This window comes from Scomber japonicus, chromosome 14 (assembly GCF_027409825.1).
Source record: "Scomber japonicus isolate fScoJap1 chromosome 14, fScoJap1.pri, whole genome shotgun sequence".
In the NCBI taxonomy this organism is placed as follows: domain Eukaryota; kingdom Metazoa; phylum Chordata; class Actinopteri; order Scombriformes; family Scombridae; genus Scomber; species Scomber japonicus.
The window spans coordinates 19,422,960-19,446,745 of NC_070591.1; the positions used below are offsets into that span (position 1 = coordinate 19,422,960).

General features: G+C 37.6%; 2 protein-coding genes across 2 annotated transcripts; one reads left to right on the forward strand and one right to left on the reverse strand.

Annotated features, from left to right (window-relative positions):
- Positions 1-224: 224 nt before the first annotated feature.
- On the forward strand, positions 225-22,491 carry rassf4a (Ras association domain family member 4a). Its single transcript, XM_053333218.1, has 11 exons — positions 225-306; positions 7,313-7,381; positions 7,528-7,603; positions 17,296-17,402; positions 18,682-18,755; positions 19,613-19,782; positions 20,251-20,352; positions 20,440-20,491; positions 20,589-20,710; positions 21,348-21,445; positions 22,016-22,491. Exons 2-11 carry the CDS (start codon positions 7,329-7,331, stop codon positions 22,083-22,085), a joined length of 924 nt encoding a protein of 307 aa, XP_053189193.1. The 5' UTR covers positions 225-306; positions 7,313-7,328; the 3' UTR covers positions 22,086-22,491.
- Positions 4,903-6,527, reverse strand: LOC128373014 (platelet basic protein-like). The gene is made up of 4 exons (XM_053333236.1): positions 6,443-6,527; positions 6,168-6,297; positions 5,994-6,074; positions 4,903-5,458 (listed from the first exon to the last, which is right to left on the reverse strand). The coding sequence occupies exons 1-4, from the start codon at positions 6,507-6,509 to the stop codon at positions 5,329-5,331; spliced, it is 408 nt and encodes a 135-aa protein (XP_053189211.1). The 5' UTR covers positions 6,510-6,527; the 3' UTR covers positions 4,903-5,328.
- Positions 22,492-23,786: the final 1,295 nt, after the last annotated feature.

Genomic DNA, 23,786 nt, shown 5'->3' on the forward strand with positions numbered 1-23,786 from the left:
TTATATCAATTCATTAGAAATGTTTCAAAATACAAAACTGATTTTTTCATTTATAAAAAACCCAGAATTGAAGACACCCAGAGGCACCTTGATCAAGTCTTGCAACCCTGACTGCTCACCCCGCCCACACTCAACGATGATTGGCTGACGCTTATCAGCGCGGCCTTCTGTTGGATCACTCTGCTGTCAGTTTTATCTTCCAGCTCTGAATACCGCACGGTGAGGGAGGCATGAAGACTGGAAATGATAAGCGAGATACACCGCCGGTGGATATACGGAAGAAAACAGGGGAGTTATTCTGCTATGGTAAGACCCAGACTGATCCAGATTGTATTGTCTTATACGGTTATACTGAGAGAGACAGTAGTTTCTTTTCTAATTCAGATGATCTTGTGTTTAAACCCCGAAAACAGAATAGTGACCTTATGACAAGATGTTGTGAAGTTGGATGCAGGATACTTAAAGTGTAAATTCAGTTTTATGCATTTAGGAACACGAATTAAATGGTGTCTGATAGAAAAACTTCCTTTTCTTGCGCTCTCATCTGTTGTGCTCCTTTACGCGTTCCACTAATAGCTCCAGTAAAATAGAAATATGTCTGCAGAAGGTGATTTTCTGATAAATGATGATTACCTTTCTCTGCAGTCAGAATAGGTCTCGGAATTAATGCTGTAGAGATTTCCTGGTTATTTTGAGCTCTCTTGGCCATTTTTACGCATGGGACTAGACCGTCTTCGGGCGCAGCTGCCAGTGTAGGTGCGATAATTGGATACGAATCTCGCGATGATGAAACCAATTAGCAGACCTGCAATGAAGGTTCTTTGTCCACCGCGAGATACAGCGTAATCCAGTGAGAAGAGAAGAGACGAGACATTCAAATGTAAATTCAGCTAAATCTGAGCCTCAACCTTAAAGAGTGACCCCTATACTCTTAGCCCTTTCGTTCTTCTCCTGTGCAGCCATGTGTTGTGACTGAATTATTCATAATAATGGTGACAGACGGGAGTCCTTTCAAGTTATGGAATATTTATACTCCCATTATAATGTATAAATATGCATGAAGTTAGACTGACCATCCCATTATGCCCACACTGTCAGCAGTTTCCTTGGATAAAAGTGGAGGTCAGTAAAAAGGTGGACTGATGGGCACTGTCTCTCTCAGTAATTAACATAAACACTGAATCCATTATGTATTTTTATTCTCACTCATGTCGTAGGGGTTTGGATCTGTGTTTATGTCCTCTACCTGCTTGAGGATAAGATGAAAAACACAGTTGAATCAGATTCTCAAATCATTGTGCCACCATCTTTCATGCTTTGTATTCTTTACTGAGCTGATGCACCTCACTTTGCCAGAGATCACTTCCCAGTCAGACAGTGGTGTGGTCAGCACTGGGCAATCTGTTTCCTTGTTTTTGTGGTCACTGCTCATGCAAGCATGTTTTTCTTCTGTTTTTTTGGGGGGGGGGGGTTTCTCCATAGAAACTTCAGTTTCAGCTGCAGGAAATGTAAAAGCATCACTTCCTGTGTTTCCTGAGTATTTTCGTGGGAAAGTGCTAAAATGCTAATGGAATGAAAATATAAAAATACCATACACCATTTAACTGAACACCAAATCAGACATTTGACATAAACTTCCCTTTTTAACATGTGGTCGAATGTGTAGTCATACTGAAACTAAGTGGGTCATCTGAAAAAGGAGCAAGACATCCAACCAATAACCAAAAAACTCCAAAGCATATAATAGATAATAGATCGACGATCTATTATCTTACTGGTTCTGTTCCTGCATGTAGAGTCAGAGTCAGGAGAGATCACAATCCAGGTGAACTTTCATTCTGTATCCAGAGCTGCAATGAATAATCAATTAGTTGATCAACAGGAATTCAACCAGCAACTTGTTTTAGTCATTTTGTTAAGCAAAAATGCTGAAAAGGCTGGTTTCATATTCTAAAATGTGATGATTGAATAAGTGTCTTTTTCATTAGAAAAAGACATTAGATTAATCAATAATGAAAATAATTGTTAGTGTCAGCCCTCTTCCACTTAACTTTATGAATCATAAGGGCAATACTACTCCACTTTGCAGATCTGGAGAAAGTTTGGTGCCCTCCATGCTGTAGCCACTAGGTGGCAGCATTGTAGAATCAACATCATGGCAATGTCCATTTTAGTCATATATCAAACAAGTAGCTATCTAACCAACAATGTCAGTACATATGTTATAGTATCAGTTTTTGTTTAATATTTGTTCAACCAGGAAAACCTCATTTACATTAAAATCTCTTTTTTTCAAATGTCCTGGCCAAAATAGGCAGCAACAACAATGAATACAGACAGCATAAATAACACAAGTCATCTGTCTTGAGAGTATATCAAAGTGAAAAACATTGCTATGTAAATCATAAATTAAATTTCCACACAGTCAACAAAATATAACATCCTGAAGACAATGTAAGATTCCTTAAAACAGCGCAATAACTATCTGGATACAATAAATTAATTAATAGTGACTCAATGAGTCACTGAAACACAATGAAATACATCAAGTTCTAAAATACCTTTTAAAAACATTGACAGTCATGTGAGAAGATGATTTCAGTTCTCAAAGAGGAGATTAACAGTTAAAACATACATAAGATGTTATTGCATTTCAGTGAGACATTTGTCTTTCCCCCATATCTTTGGTAATGAATGTTGATTATAAAATGAGTGCTATCAAATAATCGATGCAGTTACCTTTGCACTAAGGCAAGGCAAGTTTATTTGTACAGCACATTTTATGTTTGCTGGTCCTGATGTGTTGAGCATAAAAACTGAATGCTTCCTCTCCACGTTTAGTTTTGACTCCAGGAACAGAGAGCAAACGTGTTCCAGATTACCTGATAGGTCTGGATGGTTCATAGCAGCAAATCAAAAATATATTTTGACCCTAAACCATTCAGTGCTATATAAATCAACAGCAGTATTTAAAACCATTTTTTAAAAGACAAGAGGCCACTGTATAGATCTGAGAAAGAGGAGATGTGTGTAGTCTACAGAGAAGGAAACACGTGAGGTTTTTTAGTTGGTATCTAAAACAAAAGTTTGGAATATGTTGTGTATTAATGTGTACTGATGACAACACTGTAATGTAAATTTTAAATGGGAGTTTAACAGCAGCAGAAGATATATTGAGATCATTTAGATACAGTTCATAAAAGTACCAGTATTTCAATTTAACTGCATACTCCATTACAAGTTGAAGTCCTGCAGGCAAAGTTTGACTTTCAGTAAAGTAGATATGTTGAATTAGCAAAATGTTCCCAGGTGTTCATTTGGCAGTAGCTCCTGTTAGTGTTAAGTGTATTTTATTGTATAACCGTATTATTACTAATACATCAAACAACATTTTAATGTTCTATTTGGTCAAAATGAAGCACATTTTTAATTGCTTATTGGGTATTACAGAGCAAGGACGCAAATTGAATACATTCTTTATAAATTATAAAGTATTTGAGTAAATGTACTTAGTTATGTTTCTGATATTGATTTTAAGGGAGTACTTAATATGGGAAAGTCCCTAAAGTTCCCTAAAGTCCCTAATTCTCCAGACAAAGTGAACCTTATGTAACAGGTCACTTTCACTTTCTGTTTTAGCAACATGTGCTGTCAGGCACTGAGGAATTATTGGATCACGTTGCAGTTTTGCAATAGTCCATGTTAATGCCAAACAGGATTTTTAGGTAGGACATAAGACAAGCTAACACACGCTTTCATTCCTCACTTTCCATTATGCACATCAATGTTTGTGCAAAAATAGGCACTAGTGTTCAATGTGTGTATGTGTTTGCATGTGTTTGTGGGAAATATCCTCTTACATTGCAAGAAATCTCAGAGGGGCTATGAAACAAGTTTACTATGTGTCATAAACCAGTCTCTTCAAACAGCTTAAACCCTGATCACCTGAAAGTACCGGTGATTGACAGTTGTCCATACAAATTTAAAACATGATAACCTGTGATATGCAACAAATGCTCTTACAACCAAAGGGTACTTATAGCTTACAGTAGAAAGTCATGTTGAGAGTGATAGTGATTTTAATTATGCAGCCCATACATCAATGGAGAGAGTAGACAGGAGTCCAGGATGTCTTGTATTGAAAAGGTTTCTTTACTTGATCAAGGAGAAGTGAATGAATGATCAGTACACATTATGTTCTGATGCTTCCTTCAATTCTGAAGTTTCTCTCCTCTGGGGATAGACTTTAAACCACACAGATAATGCCCAAGGTTGAGCTATGCCCATATATGGGCAGATCCAACACATCTACAATATACAGAATTTAGTCTACTTGTCTATAGACAAAACATTGCTTAGACCTCACTCAGAACCTTTGTCCTACATCCAACACTATATCAAACCTCTTGCCTCTACCCCATTCAGGGAAAAAAGTCAAACGCATATCTGACCTCGGCTGCTATAGCAACACTATCAGAATGTATCCTGTTTTCCCCAAAAGGAGCAGACTCACTGCTGAGGCCTTGCTATGACCACAAAGCCTAGTTTGACCCAGTGCATATTAATGATGGAAAATTTCCTAACAGAGAGCTTTTCCACTTTAAGATGTTTAGTTTTTTATTTTTTGTTTAATTTACATTCAAATACAACACAAAGTTATCCCCTGTTATGGCTTTGGGATATTTGTGCAGATGTTTTTAGTAAGACATGTTTGCCTTGTGCCTGCTACTGACTCACTTCCTGTCATTTATTAACTAAAGCTGAGGTTGTTGGTCAAGTGACCTCCCGTATCCTGCCAAGGAAGTAATCTATCTTCTCTTCAGTTTCCAAGAAAAGCAGGAGCTTAAACAGTCAATAACACACAAACATGAACATTATTGTTCTGATATATTTATTTAAAAAAAATGTTAAATACATATGTTCATATAAAAATAAATAAGTAACAAAGTCTATTCAGTTACATTATCCAGCTGCATACACAGAACTACCTATAAACAATACATTGACCATTTAACAGTATTTTTAAGCTAAAACTTGTAACATTTATGACAAGCCTCCAGGGCTTACTTTTACTATCAGTCATCTGCACAAAAAAGGGTTAGGGTTAGTCCACAGCTGCTGGGAGATTGATTTTCAGGTCAGACAACAATGTCTGAGCTGCCTGACATTTATAGAAAGAGAAAAAAAACAGTAGTCCACTGTTCTTTTTAAAACAACTGCTGACAGCCTGGATATCAGTCTGCAGTATATGACTGCAGTGGGGAAAGAATCACTGTGTATATTCTCTCGCCCGCACAGTAGTTAAGTATCATTTGTCAGACTGCTTGGCTATTGGGAGTTAGAAGAGGAGGCTGTCTTGCTGTGAAGCCCGCTCCTCTGTCGAGATCGCTGACTGCCTTTGCCTCCCCTTCTTCGTCTCTTCAGGCACAGCTTCACATCACGACCCAATTTATGAGCTCTAGAAAACACAAGGAGAAGTTTAAAAAAATGTCTATAAGTGGGGCTGTGGAAGGACGTTTCTGCAGTGAGTGACCATAATCACTTTCTTCATGGCTACATTTACTTTACTTTAAATGTGGGTTCTTATACACATGCTGGTTAATGTTCGAGACACTAAATGATGCTCTTTACTGCCTCAGAAGTGCCCAAATATGTGCAGGAACAATCAAGAAACTGTGCCAGTACTTGGTTTGTTATTACAAGAACTGGCTTGGCAATAAATATTTGGGCAATGATTTACAGGAAATGTGAAGACAGGTTGGGAAACATCTTTAACCAATTAAGGTGCTGGGCTGAATAGCCAATCCTGTAATAAGAACACTGAATATCGCTGTTGTTGTATGCAGAGGTCATTGCCAATTTTTGTTTTTAATTTAAATTGAAAGGTGATCTTCCGTGGGTTTACAAAGGCTTTCAAAAGGCTTACAGATGCATGACAAGAGTGTGTGGGTGTGTATGTGTGAGCGTGTGTGCTCAAGAATGAAAGATCTCACCTATTCCAGCACTTTATCAGCTGTTTTCCCATCGGCCCTTCTGGATTCAGACACACCCGCTTATTGGTACTTACTGTGACTCTGAAAATCACATGCAAACCCACACTTTTAGTCACTCTCATATGGCTGCAGGTTTGTATGAATGTCTGTGTATCTGCAGGATCTGGTACTCACATGACTGTTACTTTGTCACAGCTGGCATTTTTGTGGTGGATTTCAAGATTCACCAGTTTCCCTCTGACACCTGGCTTCGTGTGTGGACACATACATCTTCCCGGGACAAACGCGCTGTCTGACTCTCTCACTGCACAGACATCGTAACAGGATTCAATAATGATTCAATACAGCACACAGACAGTTTTGCCAAAATAAAACAACAGTACACACTTAAAACCAGATGTTACTATACACACTAAATACACAGATAAAGTATATGTGTCGATTCTTACCTGTGATCATTACACAGCAGAGAACCAGAAGAGCGACCTGACACACTGACAAAGGGTAAAGCTTCATACTGGAAACAGGCTGAGCGTTGACACTGAGCCCCTGCACCACATGTTGCTGTTTTATACTTATGCCCCTCCTCCTTCCAACCTACCAGCAGACTCAGCTGGGTTTTCCAAACCAGGAATTTCCCAAAGGCATTTTCCCCCTCCAGTCTCAGGACACAGGAGTCAGGATGCTGGTATCAAGGGCACCATCCCTCTGGATTTGTTAGAAATGATTCAACACCCTGAATGACACAGTGATAAATAGCTTTCCCCTTTTCCTTTCATTTAAAAAAAAATGTGCACTGCTTTCCTTTTTCAAGAAGAGAAACTGATGTTGCGGATGAAAACTCTGAAGAACTGGTTCTCTGTAGAAACTGTGTCACAGAGATAACTTGAGTTGAGTGAATGATTAGTTTGTATGAATATAAACTGGAAATGTATCAGGAGTCATCCTTGAATGAGGCAGAAGATACACATTTTTTCCGGCTTTTGTTCAACATGGTCAAAACATGTATTAGACCTCTGGCTCTGTGCCAACAACACCATGTAATCGCTCCCTTTTTCTTAGTTTCAGCACAGGAATCCTCAGTCCAACAATGTTTCATTAAAAACATCCTCCGTCCTCTCTAACTGAACCAAAAATAAAACATGACATCATATTAAATTAATGTGCAAACTATATTTATTTATTGTTTTTTATAAATACAGTATATTTTTCTATGTGTAAGGACATGTTTCTCTCTTGGAATGATAAAGTTTATAGAGATAATTATGCAAACCTTATTAACATTATTAATGTTTGTCTCGCATGTTTTTCTACCACAGCTGGGCTCTAGTCAGAATGGTTGAGTGTCAGACCTACGTGAAGCTCAGTGAGGAGAAACTCATACCAAAGTGAGTCCTTTAAGTTCACACTGCACAGTAATTACAAGGAAAAGTACAATGATGATTACATGTATTAAATGTCATCATCGTTTGCACTGAATGGCATGTACAGGACCTAATCTCCTTGTTTATTGTCTTGTCTTCTTTATATTCAGGACTGATATATTGTCACTGCTCAGAACCTACAACTGTTACCATGAAGGAAAAAACTTCCAGCTGAGGACTCATGAGGTAAGAGACGCTCAGACACAGACAGCTCACCTAGCCATAAACTGTGTAGGCGGAAATAAATAGGTAAAAAATGGAGAGTTGTTGTCAATTGCTCGGCGATGTGGGTGCGGGGTGTGCTGGATTGCAGAACAAAACACCATTGTAAAATGGGTCACAACAACAGTACAGAAACCAGTTACACCGGCACTTTGATTCTCAAGTAATCAGTGAGGCGAGAAAACCTTGGACTGAAAACAGGCATCAAATGTGGAGATTGTTGTAAGCACAAACCTGAGATTCCTGGGTTCCTTTCCAACATGGTAAACGCCTGACAAACCACAAAAATTCCCTTTTCCCTCCATATGAACATGGTTATAGAAGAGAGGGACTTTCAGATTTCAGTTATATACTATACCAATCGCTTAGCAAAGCATTTCCAGTTTTGCTGTTTGTGGTTTGCCTGTAAAGCTGTTGGCAAGAGTGTGGTTATTTGTTTGATAACTTTGTTGTTTTGTGGGTTTGACAGTCAGGAGTTCCCCTTTATGGTCACCAGTAGGTTGTCGAGAGAGAACATGTGTGTGTATGTGTGTGGGGCGGGAGACTGGCCAGGATGGTCATGATTTGTCGCCCCTCTCAGCCGCACTCATTAAATTGTGTCATTCTTGGGAAAATCCCACACAGTCTCAGACCTAACATGACAGAGTATATGCAACATGCAATATTCACAATATATCGACAGTATTTATCCACTATTAACCAAATACAACAATATAATAGCTTAAAACTCTTCAGAGGCTCATTTTCACTGAACACTGATATTTAATGAGAAGAGATTAAACAGGCATCTGCTCAGTATAATTCCACATTATAGACTTGCGAGTGACTTAACACATCACAATTTGGTTTAAAGCCACTGTAACTTCGTAGCAGGTCATCTGGGATGGAGTGCAGCAACTGGTCTCGGTTTACTAACCCTGGTCCTAACTACCAGTCCTGGATTTTACATTTGTTGCACCAACCAAATAAGTCTTGTCTTAACTGTGTCCAGCCTTAGGGATACTTGAGCAGTGTGTGTTGGTAGGATACATTGTTAACTATCTCCTGTTGTCTTACTAATTTATAGCTAATCATTTCTCAGTCTGAAACTGGTGATTCTACGGTATATGTTGCTGTGTGTATTATCACTCTCCCTGTTCAAGGTTTCAGTGTAGTAAGAAACAGAAGGAAAGGTGTTGGTCTCATCCAAATTAGAACAATTACTCACTTTGAAGGGAAATGACTCACTTCAGTGTCCGCTTAGCAGGACTTTGAGATTTCTACAGCGCCATAGCAGCCTTTTAGCCAGACTATTGCCAAAATTGAACAGATTCCACATATACATCACATATTTCCAGTCAGGAGCCACAATCCAGTTTGCACACACTGCTTTTTTTCTTCATTCAATTTGTTCTTCACCTCACTTAAAACATGGTGTTTGAAAGCATAAATTAATCACTGTGATTTTAGACAAAACTTCAAAAACAACTCTAAATCCCAAATCATACTGTGGCAATTTATTGGTATTAGGCAAACAATGTCTCTGTGTACTGTGTAAAGACAGCACTGCTAGTTTTATTATAAAAACATTTATACTGCTCCTGAGAAGTTACGCCCAACACCATCAGACCATCTGTGATATGGCCCATGATTAATACACCTAAATAAACAACTATTCTTACAATTCTATTCTTGTTCCACTGTTCAGTTCTTCCTTCCTTTCTGTGTAAAAACGATACAGAAACCTGTTTCCTTTGTACACTCTGAGGGGCTCTTTGACCAGAAATTGGACAATACTAACCTATATTGCCTATTCTCTGTCTATTGTTGTACTCAGACATATATGTGCCTCTTTGAAAGAACCTGTTCATCTCTTCCAAATCATCCAGTCTTACTATGTATTACTACTAAACAACAGCAGTCAAAAGACATTAAATCATCATTTTCTTTACTAGATAAAATTGAAAATATAATCATGCCCTTCATGAAAGGATAACAGGAGACAGTAAACTGAAACCACAGAATTGTTCATGCTACTGTAAATCAAGTTTTATTATATAGGATCTGAGGTACGGTAGCCGAGACCCGTCATAGCTGCAAATAAAAGTAACGCTGCAAACAAAAAGAAACGCTGCTGCAAATAAAAAGAAACGCTGCTGCATATAAAAGAAACACTGCAAATAAAAACAAACGCCGCTGCAAATAAAAGAAACACCGCAGCAAACAAAAAAAAAACACCGCAGCATATAATAAAAAAAACGATGCAAATAAAAAAAGCCACAACAGAAGTGGATTACCGGGGACTGTTTTTTCCGAAACACCGGAAGAAGAAACAACAACAACAGGACTACGAATTGGAAAACGAACTAGAAAGTAAGTGAAAATGGTAGTGTTTAATGTCGCTACATGTACTTTTTAATGTGTTATTTGGTCAGGCGATGTAGCCCCAGGTTTGAAGTTGAAATGGAGAATGCCGGTGTATTGTCAGCTTCGGCTAACACCGGGAGACCACTAACGAGAGTGGCAACAACTGACGGCTACATAGTTCCGGGCCGGCAGCTTATTACTGTCGTTGTTCCGCCTACGGGACGGGTCGGAGGTTGGGAGGTAGCCACAAGTCCTTCTGAATGTTTTAAACACCAACCCTTAAACATATATATTCATGCCATACATTGTTAGAAAGCATAGGTTGCCCTGATTCATTCAAAACCACTCACGAATTATATTGGTTGCTCACAGCCGTAATAGTATTAGCGATTGGCTCGGCTAGCCACTCAGCTAAAGTAAAAACAGCTATAATCTCTACATACCTTCAAAGTCTTCCCTTTATCCACACCGATCATCTTATGACTCAGGACTTTCTGTACAGCTCGCCAAGTATCCGTTCTTGTGAAATATGAAATCCGTTTCCATAACATCGAAATACTTTCCTCAATATGTCCATGTATTTTGTCCAACACGTAACATAATAACACAAATAACAAACCATATACGGTCCCTTTTACGTCTTTTCCTGACCTACACGTACAAGCAACAACAACACAAGCAACATCGCCTGACCAAATAACACATTAAAAAGTACATTTAGCGACTCTTTCTAGTTCGTTTTCCAATTCGTAGTCCTGTTGTTGTTGTTGTTTCTTCTTCCGGTGTTTCGGCAAAAACAGTCCCCGGTAATCCACTTCCGTTGTGGCTTTTTTTATTTGCATCGTTTTTTTATTATTATATGCTGCGGTGTTTTTTTTTGTTTTTTTTGTTTGCTGCGGTGTTTCTTTTATTTGCAGCGGCGTTTGTTTTTATTTGCAGCGTTTTTTTTGTTTGCTGCGGTGTGTCTTTTTATTTGCAGCGTTTCTTTTACTTGCAGCAGCGTTTCTTTTTATTTGCAGCAGCGTTTCTTTTTGTTTGCAGCGTTACTTTTATTTGCAGCTATGGCGGGTCTCGGCCACCGTACTGAGGTGATGAAAAGAGATTTTCTACAAAGCCTTTAGTGCCTAATTAAATAGTGTGCTGGAAAGTAATTAAGTACATTTATTCAAGTACAAATTTGATGTATTTGTACTTTACTTTTCCATTTCATGCTATTTTACACTTATAATCCACTTCATTTTGTGTCAGATGTACTTTTAACCCCACTACATCTATTAACTTTACATTTAAATACAACATACATGGTTATCTGAGGCTATAAAATGTGATGTATTGAACTCAGCAGTATATAGTGGACCAGACAAGGCTACCTTGTATGACTAATCATCTACCAATACAACACTCTCACTGCTGCCTAATGAGTCAACCTAATTGTGTTTCACTTCTCTGCTGATACTTCTGTGCTTACATAAGTAAAATGATGAATACATGATAATAATACTGGAATATTGTAATATTAGAATATTAATAACATTGTAAATTGTAAAAAACAAAAAACAAAACATTTTAATGTGGTTTTGCAACTTCTACCACCACTACATGATCATATGTGTGTATATATAATACAGTTGAAAATGAAGAAAGCACTTTTTCTCTTGCTTTAATAATGTATGCCTGACATGATACATTGACCATTGTTAGAAATTAAGGCCAAAATATTTTACAAAATATCTGACTCGCCAGATATTTTGTGGACATGTGGGCAAGATATTACTCAGCAGTGACATATTTGGTTTAGAAGCTGGCCTATTCCCAACATCTGGAAACTCTTAATGTGAAATTCTGAATGATAGGCTGACTGGCACCATCATTCCCATAAAGGTAATAGGAGGTGAGGTGGTATACAGTGTAAATGTTGGTAAAATTACATTGTGATCATGCTCTGCACGTGTAGTCAGGTGATGTGTGTTTGTCATGTTGTGGGATTTCATATCTGTTGACCTTGAGGTTTGGCACCATCAATGGTAAATTAACCACTAACCATGAAGTTTTGAAGAGAGAACAAACTCTAGCATGTACTGTTTAGTATGCTCACTATTTGTATTAGCTGTAATAATGTTGCTGAGTGCTGGAGGCATATTCTCCTTCCACTTCTCACACTACAAAGCAACCGTCTTACTGGAGCTTGCAAGGCTTTGCTGTTTTGCTCAAGACCACTTCAGCATATTTGTTAACAACACTTTAAACCTTTGCCCTCTTATTGAATGAAAGTCTATTAATCACTAACCACTGCCCACTATTACTAAATAGTCTTTTCATATTACACTGTTGTAATGTTGGAAATTTGATAAAAGATTTCATGACTGCAGTCAACACAAGGCTCAGTAAGATAAAGGAGTGACTAAATGTACGAGAGTACTGTGGATTTGCATTCATATACAAAGTATCAGTCTCCACTTCTGCCTCCCTCCAGTGGCTGAATCAGGTCATTTAAATTGTAATAGACCATCAGCCGTAGCAGCATTTTACACCACTAGATGGCAGCAGGATGTTTTCAGATTCAATTCAGACCTATTAGTTGTAATAGCAATACTATACTGTAAAAATACCCCAGTCACTCTGTGTGTTATAAAGTATTATTATACATTATATTATTGGATTATTATTTCTATTTCATGCTATTTTACACTTATTTTGTGTCAAATGTAATTTTAACCCCACTACATCTATGAAGATTATATTTAAATACTACTGTTACGACCCTATGACACAAGTGGTTATCTAAGGCTATAAGATGTGATGTATTGAGCTCAGTAATATAAAGTAGACCAGGCCAGGCTACACAGCACTGTATGACTAATAATCTGACAATGCAACTCTCTCACTGCTGCCCAATGAGTCAAGTTACTTTGGATACACTTCTCTGCTAATACTTTTAGTACAAAAGTAAAATTATGAATACTTGACAGTAGTTTACACTACTTGTAATTTAATTATTTTTATAAAGTGGTTTTGGAACTTCTTCCACTACTGCACTCTATAATACAGTTCAAAGTGAAGAAATTATTCTTCGTCTGGTCTAATAATTTATGCTTGGCATGACATAGCATTGACATGATACAGTGACCATTGTTAGAGATTAAGACTGAAAGATTTTACAAAATATCTGACTAACCAGATATGTTGTGGACATGTGGCCAAAGTATTACTCAGCAGTGACATATTTAGTTTAGGAGCTGGCCTAAGACACAACAAACTCCTACTGTGAATTTCTGAATAATACAGTGACTTGCACTATCATTCCCAAACCGAGCTTCGCTGATCACATATATGTGGAATGTGTACTTGTTTTTACTGCTGGATGAGCTCTCTTCTTCCACTTCCCTCCAGTGGCTAAATTGTGCCATTTAAATTATGAAAGACCATTGTAGCAACCAACTGTACCAGCATTTCATACCACTAGATGGCAGAATGATGTTTTCAGACTGTCACTGTGTGTTATACAGTATTATACATTATATTATTGTCATATTATATATTATTGCTGATGCTTTAATGTTTAAGTAGCATTTTAATGTTGTCGCTGTATGTAAAATATGATCTGAAAAGTAAACTTAAACTATTTATCAAAACAGATTTGAAAATTATTTTAGAAAAGCTACAGTTAAATTGAACAAAAAATTTGAGTTGTCAACTAAGTTACTAAGTTAGGACCCATGGCAAACATGAACTCTATACATAGTTAGAATAAATAGTTCCATTTATTAAAACTGCATAGGCAGAATTGGGTGCTTTTGACTACATTGGTATTTTAAAATGTTCCTTTATCGTTCAGTTGATTAAAAGTCTAAAAGTAATAAGAATGTTGTTGTTAATGATATTTGTTTTATAAAGCTGAAAAATGCAGCTAATCATCCCATTTGACAAGCAGGAACTAAGGGCTGCTTGATAAAAAGTTTTCTTTTGATCAAAATAATAATAATTTGATTGAATCATCTCAGCTCTAATTTCAACTGAATTTGAGCTCATGTGTGGAGTAACACAGCAAGGAATACAGATTTTCATGATTATTTTCGTATTTTATTACAAACTATAAACTATACATTCTTAGAAAATATTTAACAATGTAAACATAGACTTGAGTCCTCAGTGCATAGAAATAAATAGATCTTCACTTTTTCTCAAAGTCATGTAGTGTTTTCTCTTCATTCATCCATCATAATTAGTCCCATCATTCACCGCATTGTTGTAATGTTCATAAACAGATTCTTCCAAACTTCATTCCTCCAAAGTGCCGACAGGGCTCCTCTCAACAAAGTATCTCTTCAAGTCCTTATCTGTCCAAACAGCCAGTCCACAGGGTCTTTGCCCCTGCAGTCTCGTTCTCTGCCCATTCTGAGAGAAAAATCCTCTGTGCTGTTCAGACTCAGAGCGGAAGCTCTGGAAGTCCTTAGAGTGCGGGGAGACCCGCGAGGAAGAGAGGCTGACACAGAGAGCTTCATCTGAGTCTTTGAGAACTGCCGTAGCCTGGGGGACCTCTGAAGCCTGACAGGCCCGCAGCTTGGGGGTTCCACGGGGCAGGCCAGAGCCTGTATACTGGTCATGTAGTCCTCTAGAGACTGTGAGGTCTGGGTAGACTGGCAGGGTGAGGGATGAATGGGTGAGTCCTCCAGCGTTTCAGTAATGGTAGGTAAGAGAGGCAGGGAGAGAAGCAACTGCCTGCGTTTCATGCTGCAACCAGAAGGAAAAAAATGTGATTTTGAATATTTGTCCAAATACTTGGAGTTATGCATGATTAAATATTAATTAAAATACATTTAGATCATGGTTTCAGTTAAATTTAGATCTGTTACTGTGCTGCCAAAACAGTCTGTCTTGATCTATCTTTGTTTAATGTCTTGACTGCAGCTTCCCTTTAGCGATTTAGCTGTTTTAACACAATATTAATTCATAATTGTACTTTTTTTCTTTATTTGATAGTGTGACATACAAGTAATAATATTAAAAATTTAAGATGACACTGCTATCAAGACTGCTATCATAATTTGTCCCTTTCTTCTTTTTTCTCCTTTAAATCTGTTTGTATAAATAACTCTACAAACTAATGGTTTGTATGATAAAGAATATAATAAAATGAGGGAAAGAAATAAGAGAAAGTGCTGTTACCTTTGATGGCTGAGTTGTAGGTCTGGCACGCACAGTGAGACAGAGTGATGAGTAGTCCGCCCAGTCGAGTATTACTGGACTGGAGTGTGGATCCAGGCTTTATAGAGGCAGGCAGAAGCAGATTAACAGCTAACTGCTAAATATAGCTTTTCCGACCTTACTCACATGTGTGTGAATGTGTGTGTGTGTGTGTGTGTGAGGGTGTGTTCGTGCCTGTTCAGGAAACTCAGGAGGGGCGGGTTAGCGAGGTCCAGTGGTGCAACTGCTGTGAATGTTTATATTCTTGAAACAATGAAGTCCTTGGAAGCCTCGCCTCCCAAAAACCCACTTTCTGCTGCCTCTCTCCTTTCTCTGATGTTTCACTATTAAAATGACTGTTGTTCATCATAAATGTGTCATACTGGCACCAAAATGTATTATTACTCTTTCAGGAATTCAGTTTTCTCACTGTGAGGTTTGTTTTCGATCCCTTTACTGTAAAACATGGACACAACCAATAACTGTATAAAGTAGGAAATATGTCTGCCACAAATTATCCACACAAATTATGAACAGTCTGCAAACGGTGCTTACACTGACAGCATGAATAATTACGTTAACCTCTTTAAACTGTTTATGTATGAACAACAAATCATGTGGCTGTTTGAGCAACTTACTCCCCGACGATGTGAATACTTTGTGCTGCAGTGTTTTTACAGTTTTAGTTAAATATGTAAGCAGTTTCTGTCAGACAAATTGTTAAAGAAATATAATTTTTTTACTTTTTAAGTCTCTGATTGTGGAGACATGAGCCCTTAACTCTCTCTTTACTTTCTTTGGTGGAGTGTAGTTTTACCTTCAGACAAATTGTTCACTAATAATTTACCTTTTATATGCCATGAGCTGACACGTGCCTTCTACAATACAATGTCTCCTGAAATGTTTCTATGTAAGGACTTCTTAATTGGCAAACTCTCATATACTATTGGGACTCCGCTGTTTTTAATGACAGCCTGGTGCAAGTGAAAGATCAACCATTTACACCTATTATAAATATCCTAAATATTATATGTTATTAAAGTGATCAAGGTTTATAGCCCAGACTTTAAGTCACATATTCTTATTATTCAGGTTTTCTGGTTTGGCACAGTTTTAAATAAAATAATGGATACTACATTCAAATGCCAAGTCTCAGCTTTAATTATAGTTATAATAATAGTTATACATCCGTATAGAAAGAACTGTGTGGGAGATATACTGTAGACCTAAACTGTAGATCATTTAAAATGAAATCTGAATCATTCACCTTAAGTTAGAAATCAACATTTTTATAGTATTTTCTCCTCACTTGCAGTATATTTCTGTGTGTTTACTTTCTACATTTTACACTGAACCATTACATTGCTTGGGGTTCAACACAAAATGCTTCAGGGTCATCACAACTTTCAAGGCAGTGAATCAGCTGCTTAGACTGACTTCTGAGAATTAATTACTGAAATGTAACTATTTTAGTTTTTGTCTGTATCACTTTGGCTTTTAAAACTCTGTGAAAATTGATTCATATACTATTCCATCAGTGGAACCTGGTTTAGAAGATCTTCATCGTACTCTGGTGTATCAAATTAGATACAGTGACGACATAACAAGCTATTTAGACAAAAGTATCTAGTGTCTGTGATTTTATGTGATGTATTACTGGTTCAGTTGTAAAGTATGCACAGAAAATTGACTGGTTCTCCTAACTTTAAGACAAGACACTTAAGACTTTTGTTTTTTTATGTTCAAACAATCTTAGTATTTAAGCCTTTTTTCCCCTTTACAGCCACAAATTCGTCAGTGTGAGTCTTCTTCTAAATATAGAATTTCACTTTTGAGAAACCAAAACGCCTCCTCATACGTGTACGTGACCTAAAGCAGCCACGGCTCTGTTCTTCTTATTTCTGCCTTTTTCCAAGACGTGAGTTCCCCCTTGCTCTATATAAAAAGGGTGGGTCAGGCCTGAAAGAATCTTTTCCAAGATGAGAGGGTTCACCTTGGAGCTGTGAGCGACTGGTCCTGCACGTACACTTGATATTGAGCCGCTGTGGCTGGCTGCCAGCAGGATATCCCCTCTCAGCAGGAGGAATGATAATTATTGTTATATGTGTGTGTATGTGTGTTTATAGGAAGATGGAGAACTCATTCTTGAGGGGTTGCTGAACATCTACTGGGGTCTTCGTCGACCAATTAGACTTCAAATGCACGACGACAATGAAAGATTTCGTCTCAACCGGTATGCTTGACAACCGACAAAATGATCCAAACTCTCACCTAGATGCCTTCATGCACTGAACAAACAGACGTGAGCCTTGTGACTACACATTTGTCAACTGTGACCTCTCACACAATAACACAGAAACTGTAACACTTCACTTCATTGTGCACCAGTGTCCCCACCCTGTATTATGTAGTTAAGGAAACTCCTTTTACCTGAGTAGTTCAAGATGTCACTATAATAAAGATTTGGTAAACTTTAGTTTTTTGCTAATATTTTTGGAATTAAGATGAGGAGAAAAAATAACCTTATGTGTTAAAGTATATTTTTTTCTGTTTAAATATTTGCTGGTTCCAACTTCAAAAATGTGAGCAGCATTTGATGCTTGCCTTTGTTATACATGATAGTAAGTTGAATATATTTGATTTTTTTATATATATTTGTATTTTGTATTGTTGGTAACATCACACCAGCAATGTGGATATATTCCTTTGGGATATTATATTATAACAACCATTTTCACTATTTTCTGACTCACTATTGGCAATAATCTTTAATCAAATGTTGAAACCACCCTGCACACCATGAGGTCTTATGACCCTTAAGTCTTGATTTGAAACAAAAGCAAAGAATCCCACAGACTAACTTTAATAACACAATGTTGTCAGACCTTCATCAGGGAAAATTCAAACAGGCTAGATCCTCCAGACCCTGATCATGTTGCTAAAGTGAGTTCAAGTGAAGGATGATCTGCGAGATTCTTTGGTTGTCTTTTCAATAATCTATAATTAAAATGTATTCTCCAAAACATTTATTCACTTTTTTGGTAAGAGTTAATTGAGATGTTCATCTGACTCTAACAAAATCTGCCTTTACCAAACAAACTAGATATGTAGTGTTAATTAGAGAGCTAGCTGTTTCTCTCTGCTTCCAGTCTTTATGCTAAGTTAAGCTAAGCTAAGCTAAATAGCTCCAGTTTGTAGCTTCTTATTCAACAGACATTTTTTCAACTGACTCTTGGCAAAAAAGCAAACAAGAAATTGTTGAAGACTTTTTCTAAGAATTGTTGAACACTTTTTCTAACTTAAGGTCCTCCTACAATATTTTTTCCCCAGGCTTTCAAAGGAATTTCTCAGTTGTCATCAAGATACATTTGAAAGCTCTAGTAATCAGCTGGAACTTCAGTTATGAAAGCAGAACACACACTTTAAATGGTGTAGCCTCTATGTGTAGCCTATGCTATGAAGAGTTTTTGGAATGTCAACAAACAATGAACACATTGTGTGTCTTTCTACAGAAACGATACTGTGGCAAAGCAGCTGTCCGCAGAGTCAAACAATAATTCACTGGACAGAGCAAACGGGTCTGCTAGTGAGTAACAAACACGTGCATTCATCCTTACACACACACACACACACACACACACACACCTGGTGGATTATTGCAGATTACACACACATGCCCTGACAACTTGGAGCCCGACAAAGGCCTCCTTCAGTATTTACAGTGGAAAGCTTGGTTCACGTGTAAGCTCACAGTTTATCATCAAATGCCATCTAGGGCAGATCACAAACACTATAAATAAACAGAGTCAGCTGTAACAAGATGTAACATTGGCCTTTTTGGTAGCTTTTTCCACAGTTGTTCTTCTTGACAGATAAACAACTGAGTAAATCTGTATTTTATTAGTGTTTTATTTTCACACATGCTTTTACAGAGAGATGACAGCTACAATCAAATAAAGTCACAGAGGATCAACAGAAAATGAATAAAATGTAGTATTCTACATCTGAATAAATAAAATTTGGCTCAATACATAAAATGTAGACACATTTAAATACAATCACACAAATACAGCAGCTTTGCATAGAGAACAAATACATAATATAAGCAGAGTGTCACCAGTCATGTTTTCATGATGACAATTAAAAGCCTAAAGAAAAAGATGGTCTCAAGACGGATTTTAAAGATCTGTTGCTATATGATGTTTGAATCAACCAGTTTGAACTAACAAATTGATTAATTTTGTAAAATCAACATGTCTTCTAAATGAAGGTGATTAGGAAAAGTATAGGTCACAAATTCAGGCCAGCAAACACCTGACATTTCAATCCATAAAACTATCTACAAATGTCTTGTAACGCAGACTTTATCAGTCACATAATTGCTGAACTACATGTAAAACAGACATAATCTGATGTGTTTTACTGTTCACGTGCATCCCTGAGGTGGTGACATGGGTGGTCAGGAGGAAGAGGACTCTCCTCAGCTGCTGAGGACCAGAAGTGATGCTTCCTTCATGCAGGTTCAGAGAAGGTCAAAGACACACACTGCCAGAGACCTGCAGCGCTTGCGCACACACAGATTCTCAATCAACGGACACTTCTATAACCACAAGGTACAGTGGACAGCACACACATACACGTGCACACATTAATGTATCCCATCGATGACACATGTCCAGGTGCAGAGGGGCAGGAGTTTCCTGTCCTGTGGGAGACACTTGTTCCTTCATCAGTTTCTCCTGATTAGTGTGTGTGTGTGTGTGTGTGTGTGTGTGTGTGTGTGTGTGTGTGTGTGTGTGTGTGTGTGTGTGTGTGTGTGTGTGTGTGTGTGTGTGTGTGTGTGTGTGTGTGTGTGTGTGTGTGTGTGTGTGTGTGTGTGTGTGTGTGTGTGTGTGTGTGTGTGTGTGTGTGTGTGTGTGTGTTCCAGCTGCAGACTCAGGGATTTCCTCTCTGTTTTAGATTTCCTGTCAATGTTCAAGCTGTCCAAGTGTTGATGAAGCAAGTTCCTAATACTTTGTGTCCTTTCCTTAGAAATTCACAGTTATAGAGCATTTCAGCATGTGTGTTTCTTTTGTCTTCAGACATCTGTATTTACTCCAGCATATGGTTCAGTCACTAACGTAAGAGTCAACAGCTCCATGACAACTGTACAAGTCCTCAACCTGCTGTTGCACAAGTTTAGGGTAAGCAGTAAGATGCTGGTCACATCTTATATTGGGTTTCAGGAAAACTTCAAGCTCAATAAATAATCCATATTTGTGTCTTTTAAGGTGGAGAATAAATCTGAGGAGTTTGTACTTTATATGGTGCATGAGTCTGGTGGTAAGTCGTAGCTTTCACTATGGTTTTTTCACTAGAAATTGTTTTTTTTGTGTCATTTGTGTGTGTTATATTTGAGCTGTTATATTTTACCTTGTAGAAAGGACCCAACTGAGGGACGGTGAATACCCGCTGGTGACTCGTGTGCTTTATGGACCCTGTGAGAAAATCTCCAAGATCTTCATCATGGAAACTGACCTTGGAGAGGAAGTCACATATGATGTGAGTCTTGGCCTCTCTGTTTTCTCATCTCGTCCAAGATACGTGACACAGACCCACAATGATACAATGGACTAAAGATAGACAGTTAGGTTAAATTTAGCAAACTGAGGACAAATATCCTCCTTGGGGACTGATGTAACAATGGGCTAAGATGTTGTGACTGCACTGAGTAATATAAATAAAACAGGATTGTTGCTGGAGTCATTTTCTAGATTTTTTATGGTTGCATTCACTAAATTCCAAATTAACACAAGTTAAGGGGTCAGTTTATTCAAATCACAACAAGAAAATCTGGATTTGTAAGTTCAACCTCAACACAACACAGCGGAGGTAAAATAAATTGCATTTGTATCCCTCAGAGCATTTAAAGAATACATTTAACATATTCAACAAAACACTCTTTTCTTAATTCAAAAACTGAGCCATATTTACTCACAACATGACTTCATATAACATACTGTAACACTGCACATATACATTTATATGTTTGGAAGCTGCTATATATCCTGTATATTTATACTTTATGCATAAATATTACTTCTGTTAGATGAAAATGAAGTATAAAAGTTGATTTGGTTGTCTGTGTATCTACAGTATGTGAAGAGGAAATGCTGATTTGATTTTTTTTTCTCCTCAGGTTGCCCAGTACATAAAGTTTGAAATCCCAGTTTTGGACAGCTTTGTAGTGAAGCTCAAAGAGGAGGAGGAACGCGAGATAAACAAATTGACTAAAAAGTAAGTCAAGAGTCTCTCTAGTGAGAAAACAGGTTTGCATAACTGGCTCCTGTCTAGACCTTCTTTAACAGCCTGTCTGTGTCATATGTGAGGCTAATATCTGTGTCTCTTGCCAGCATTACAACATCAAAACATGGTTGTTTTTCTGTCAGGAGAGTGTTTGTTTGAGACACTTATCATTCACGGTTTTTGTAATAATTGTTTAATCATTTTACTCATATGACTAATTTCACTCATACATTTCAGCCCTGTAACCCTGACAATATGTTTGTGTGTGTGTGTGTGTGTGTGTGTGTGTGAGCATGTCATGACGTCCGGTCACTTGTGGCTTATTTATTACACTCATTGTAACTGCCAGTGTTATAGTAACAGAAGCAACTGATGTTTTGGAAAATGGTATTGTCTTTTATCACTCGTAACATAAATGTTAATAAATGTATTGAAATGTGTGGGTTTTAGTGTGTGTGTGTGTGTGTGTGTGTGTGTGTGTGTGTGAGAGAGAGAGAGAGAGAGAGAGAGAGAGAGAGAGAGAGAGAGTCTCTAATCAAGTGTGTTTTCTCACCTCTGCAGGTACAGCGCTTTAAAGTCTATGATCCAACATCAGCTTGAAGGCAGAGGTCACACCAGCGACAGAGAATGAGTGTGTCTGCATACATGACTGATGTAATCTTTGTGTGAGTTTGCGTGTCTGTGTGTGAGAGGGCAAGGGCTGGGTGCAACACTAATGATTGTTGATTTACTATGGGAACATTTCCAAATAAAGAACTTCAGTAGTGAATGTAGGGGAGAAGGTAAAAGGGTAAAAGTAAAGGCTGCAGTAGAACCATAAAAGCGCTGATGTGCTTCAACTTTTACACTTACATATCTCAACAGTTTGTATGATCTCCTCTGTTAATGTTATTACTATGAAGTGTTTCACTGCTTTGATATCTCTTCTATTAATATATTCACATTTTGTATATGAACGTTTTTACTGCAACTATGGATATTTATACCAGCTGTTTTTTTGTAAAGTTTTCTCTGGACCTTTTTATGTAATAAATCAAATTTAGTGTGGCCTTTATAAATGCTGTTCAATCTCTGCTGACACCAAACATAATACCTAACTCAGACTTCCCACAAAGAAAACAGCTTCTTTATTATTTCCTGTACTTCCACAGTGACTGGAGCGTATATTAGCATTGTTCTTGTGAGTGACCCTCTTTGCCAGCCAGTTCCCATGAGCTGTGTGTGTGTGTGTGAGAGAGTGAGAGAGAGAAAGAACACATCAACATTACACAATGGGGTATCCTGAGAGAGGAGGGCTTTGCCTTTTTCCCACAGTTTCACAAACAGCAAGACTGTTGTAATTTTGGTGGTCCCACCTTGACCTTAAACAGTCAGTCAACAGTGGATCCTCATCATTATTTGATTAATTTAATTACTGTTTTTTTTTAAAGAAACAAAAAGGCCAGTTGCTATCTGACTTACTGGTGCATCAGTCACAGAGGCTGCAAAAGTGTTGCAGAACTCAACTATCCAATTTAACTTGCTAGTGTGAGTTTCTCTATTATTATAATTTAAAATAGTTGGTGCTTGCATAAGTATTTCATGTGACAGGGAGATGTGTAAAAACTACACAGCGAAACTACATTTTTTGACTCACTAATTGTGAGAATTGTAAGATTGTTTCTCCATCTGCATTTCAGCCTTGAGGGACACGTGTATGGGTTAAAAGGGACAGGTTCAAAAAATGTCAAATCTGTCTTAAAACAACAGTCAGGCGATTCAGCACTTAAAGGGAAAGTTAAGGGGGAATGAATGTAACGTGCAATGCGACTGTTTGCCCACTAATTGTCAGGTTTTTGTGACACTTCTTGATGTGAAAACATTTTAGATATTTTAGGTAAGACATTAACTTTGTCTGAAACCTATTATTGTGTTTGTGAAACTTTTATTTTATTTGTGAAAATGTTAAAGGGAAAATTTCACAGTTTTTGTTCAATACGTCTAGATCTCATTAGACCAGGTCCAGATTAAAAACCACTGACCCTAGACTTCTCAAATCTGGACTAGATTATCCTACAGACCCTGAAGATTCATAAAAACACAGTCCCTGATTTGTGAAACCTTTAATCTATTTGTGAAAATGCTATGAAGGCACATTTCACTGTTTGTTTTTGGACTGTAGACCTCATTAGACCAGGTCCAGATTAAAAACCACTGACCCTTGACTCAAATCTGGACTAGATTATCCTAAAGCCACATTTCACTGCCTTTATAGCATTTTCACAAATAGATTAAAGGTTTCAGAGTGTGCAAGATATGTGGCATCATTCATAAATCATGCACAACATTTTTA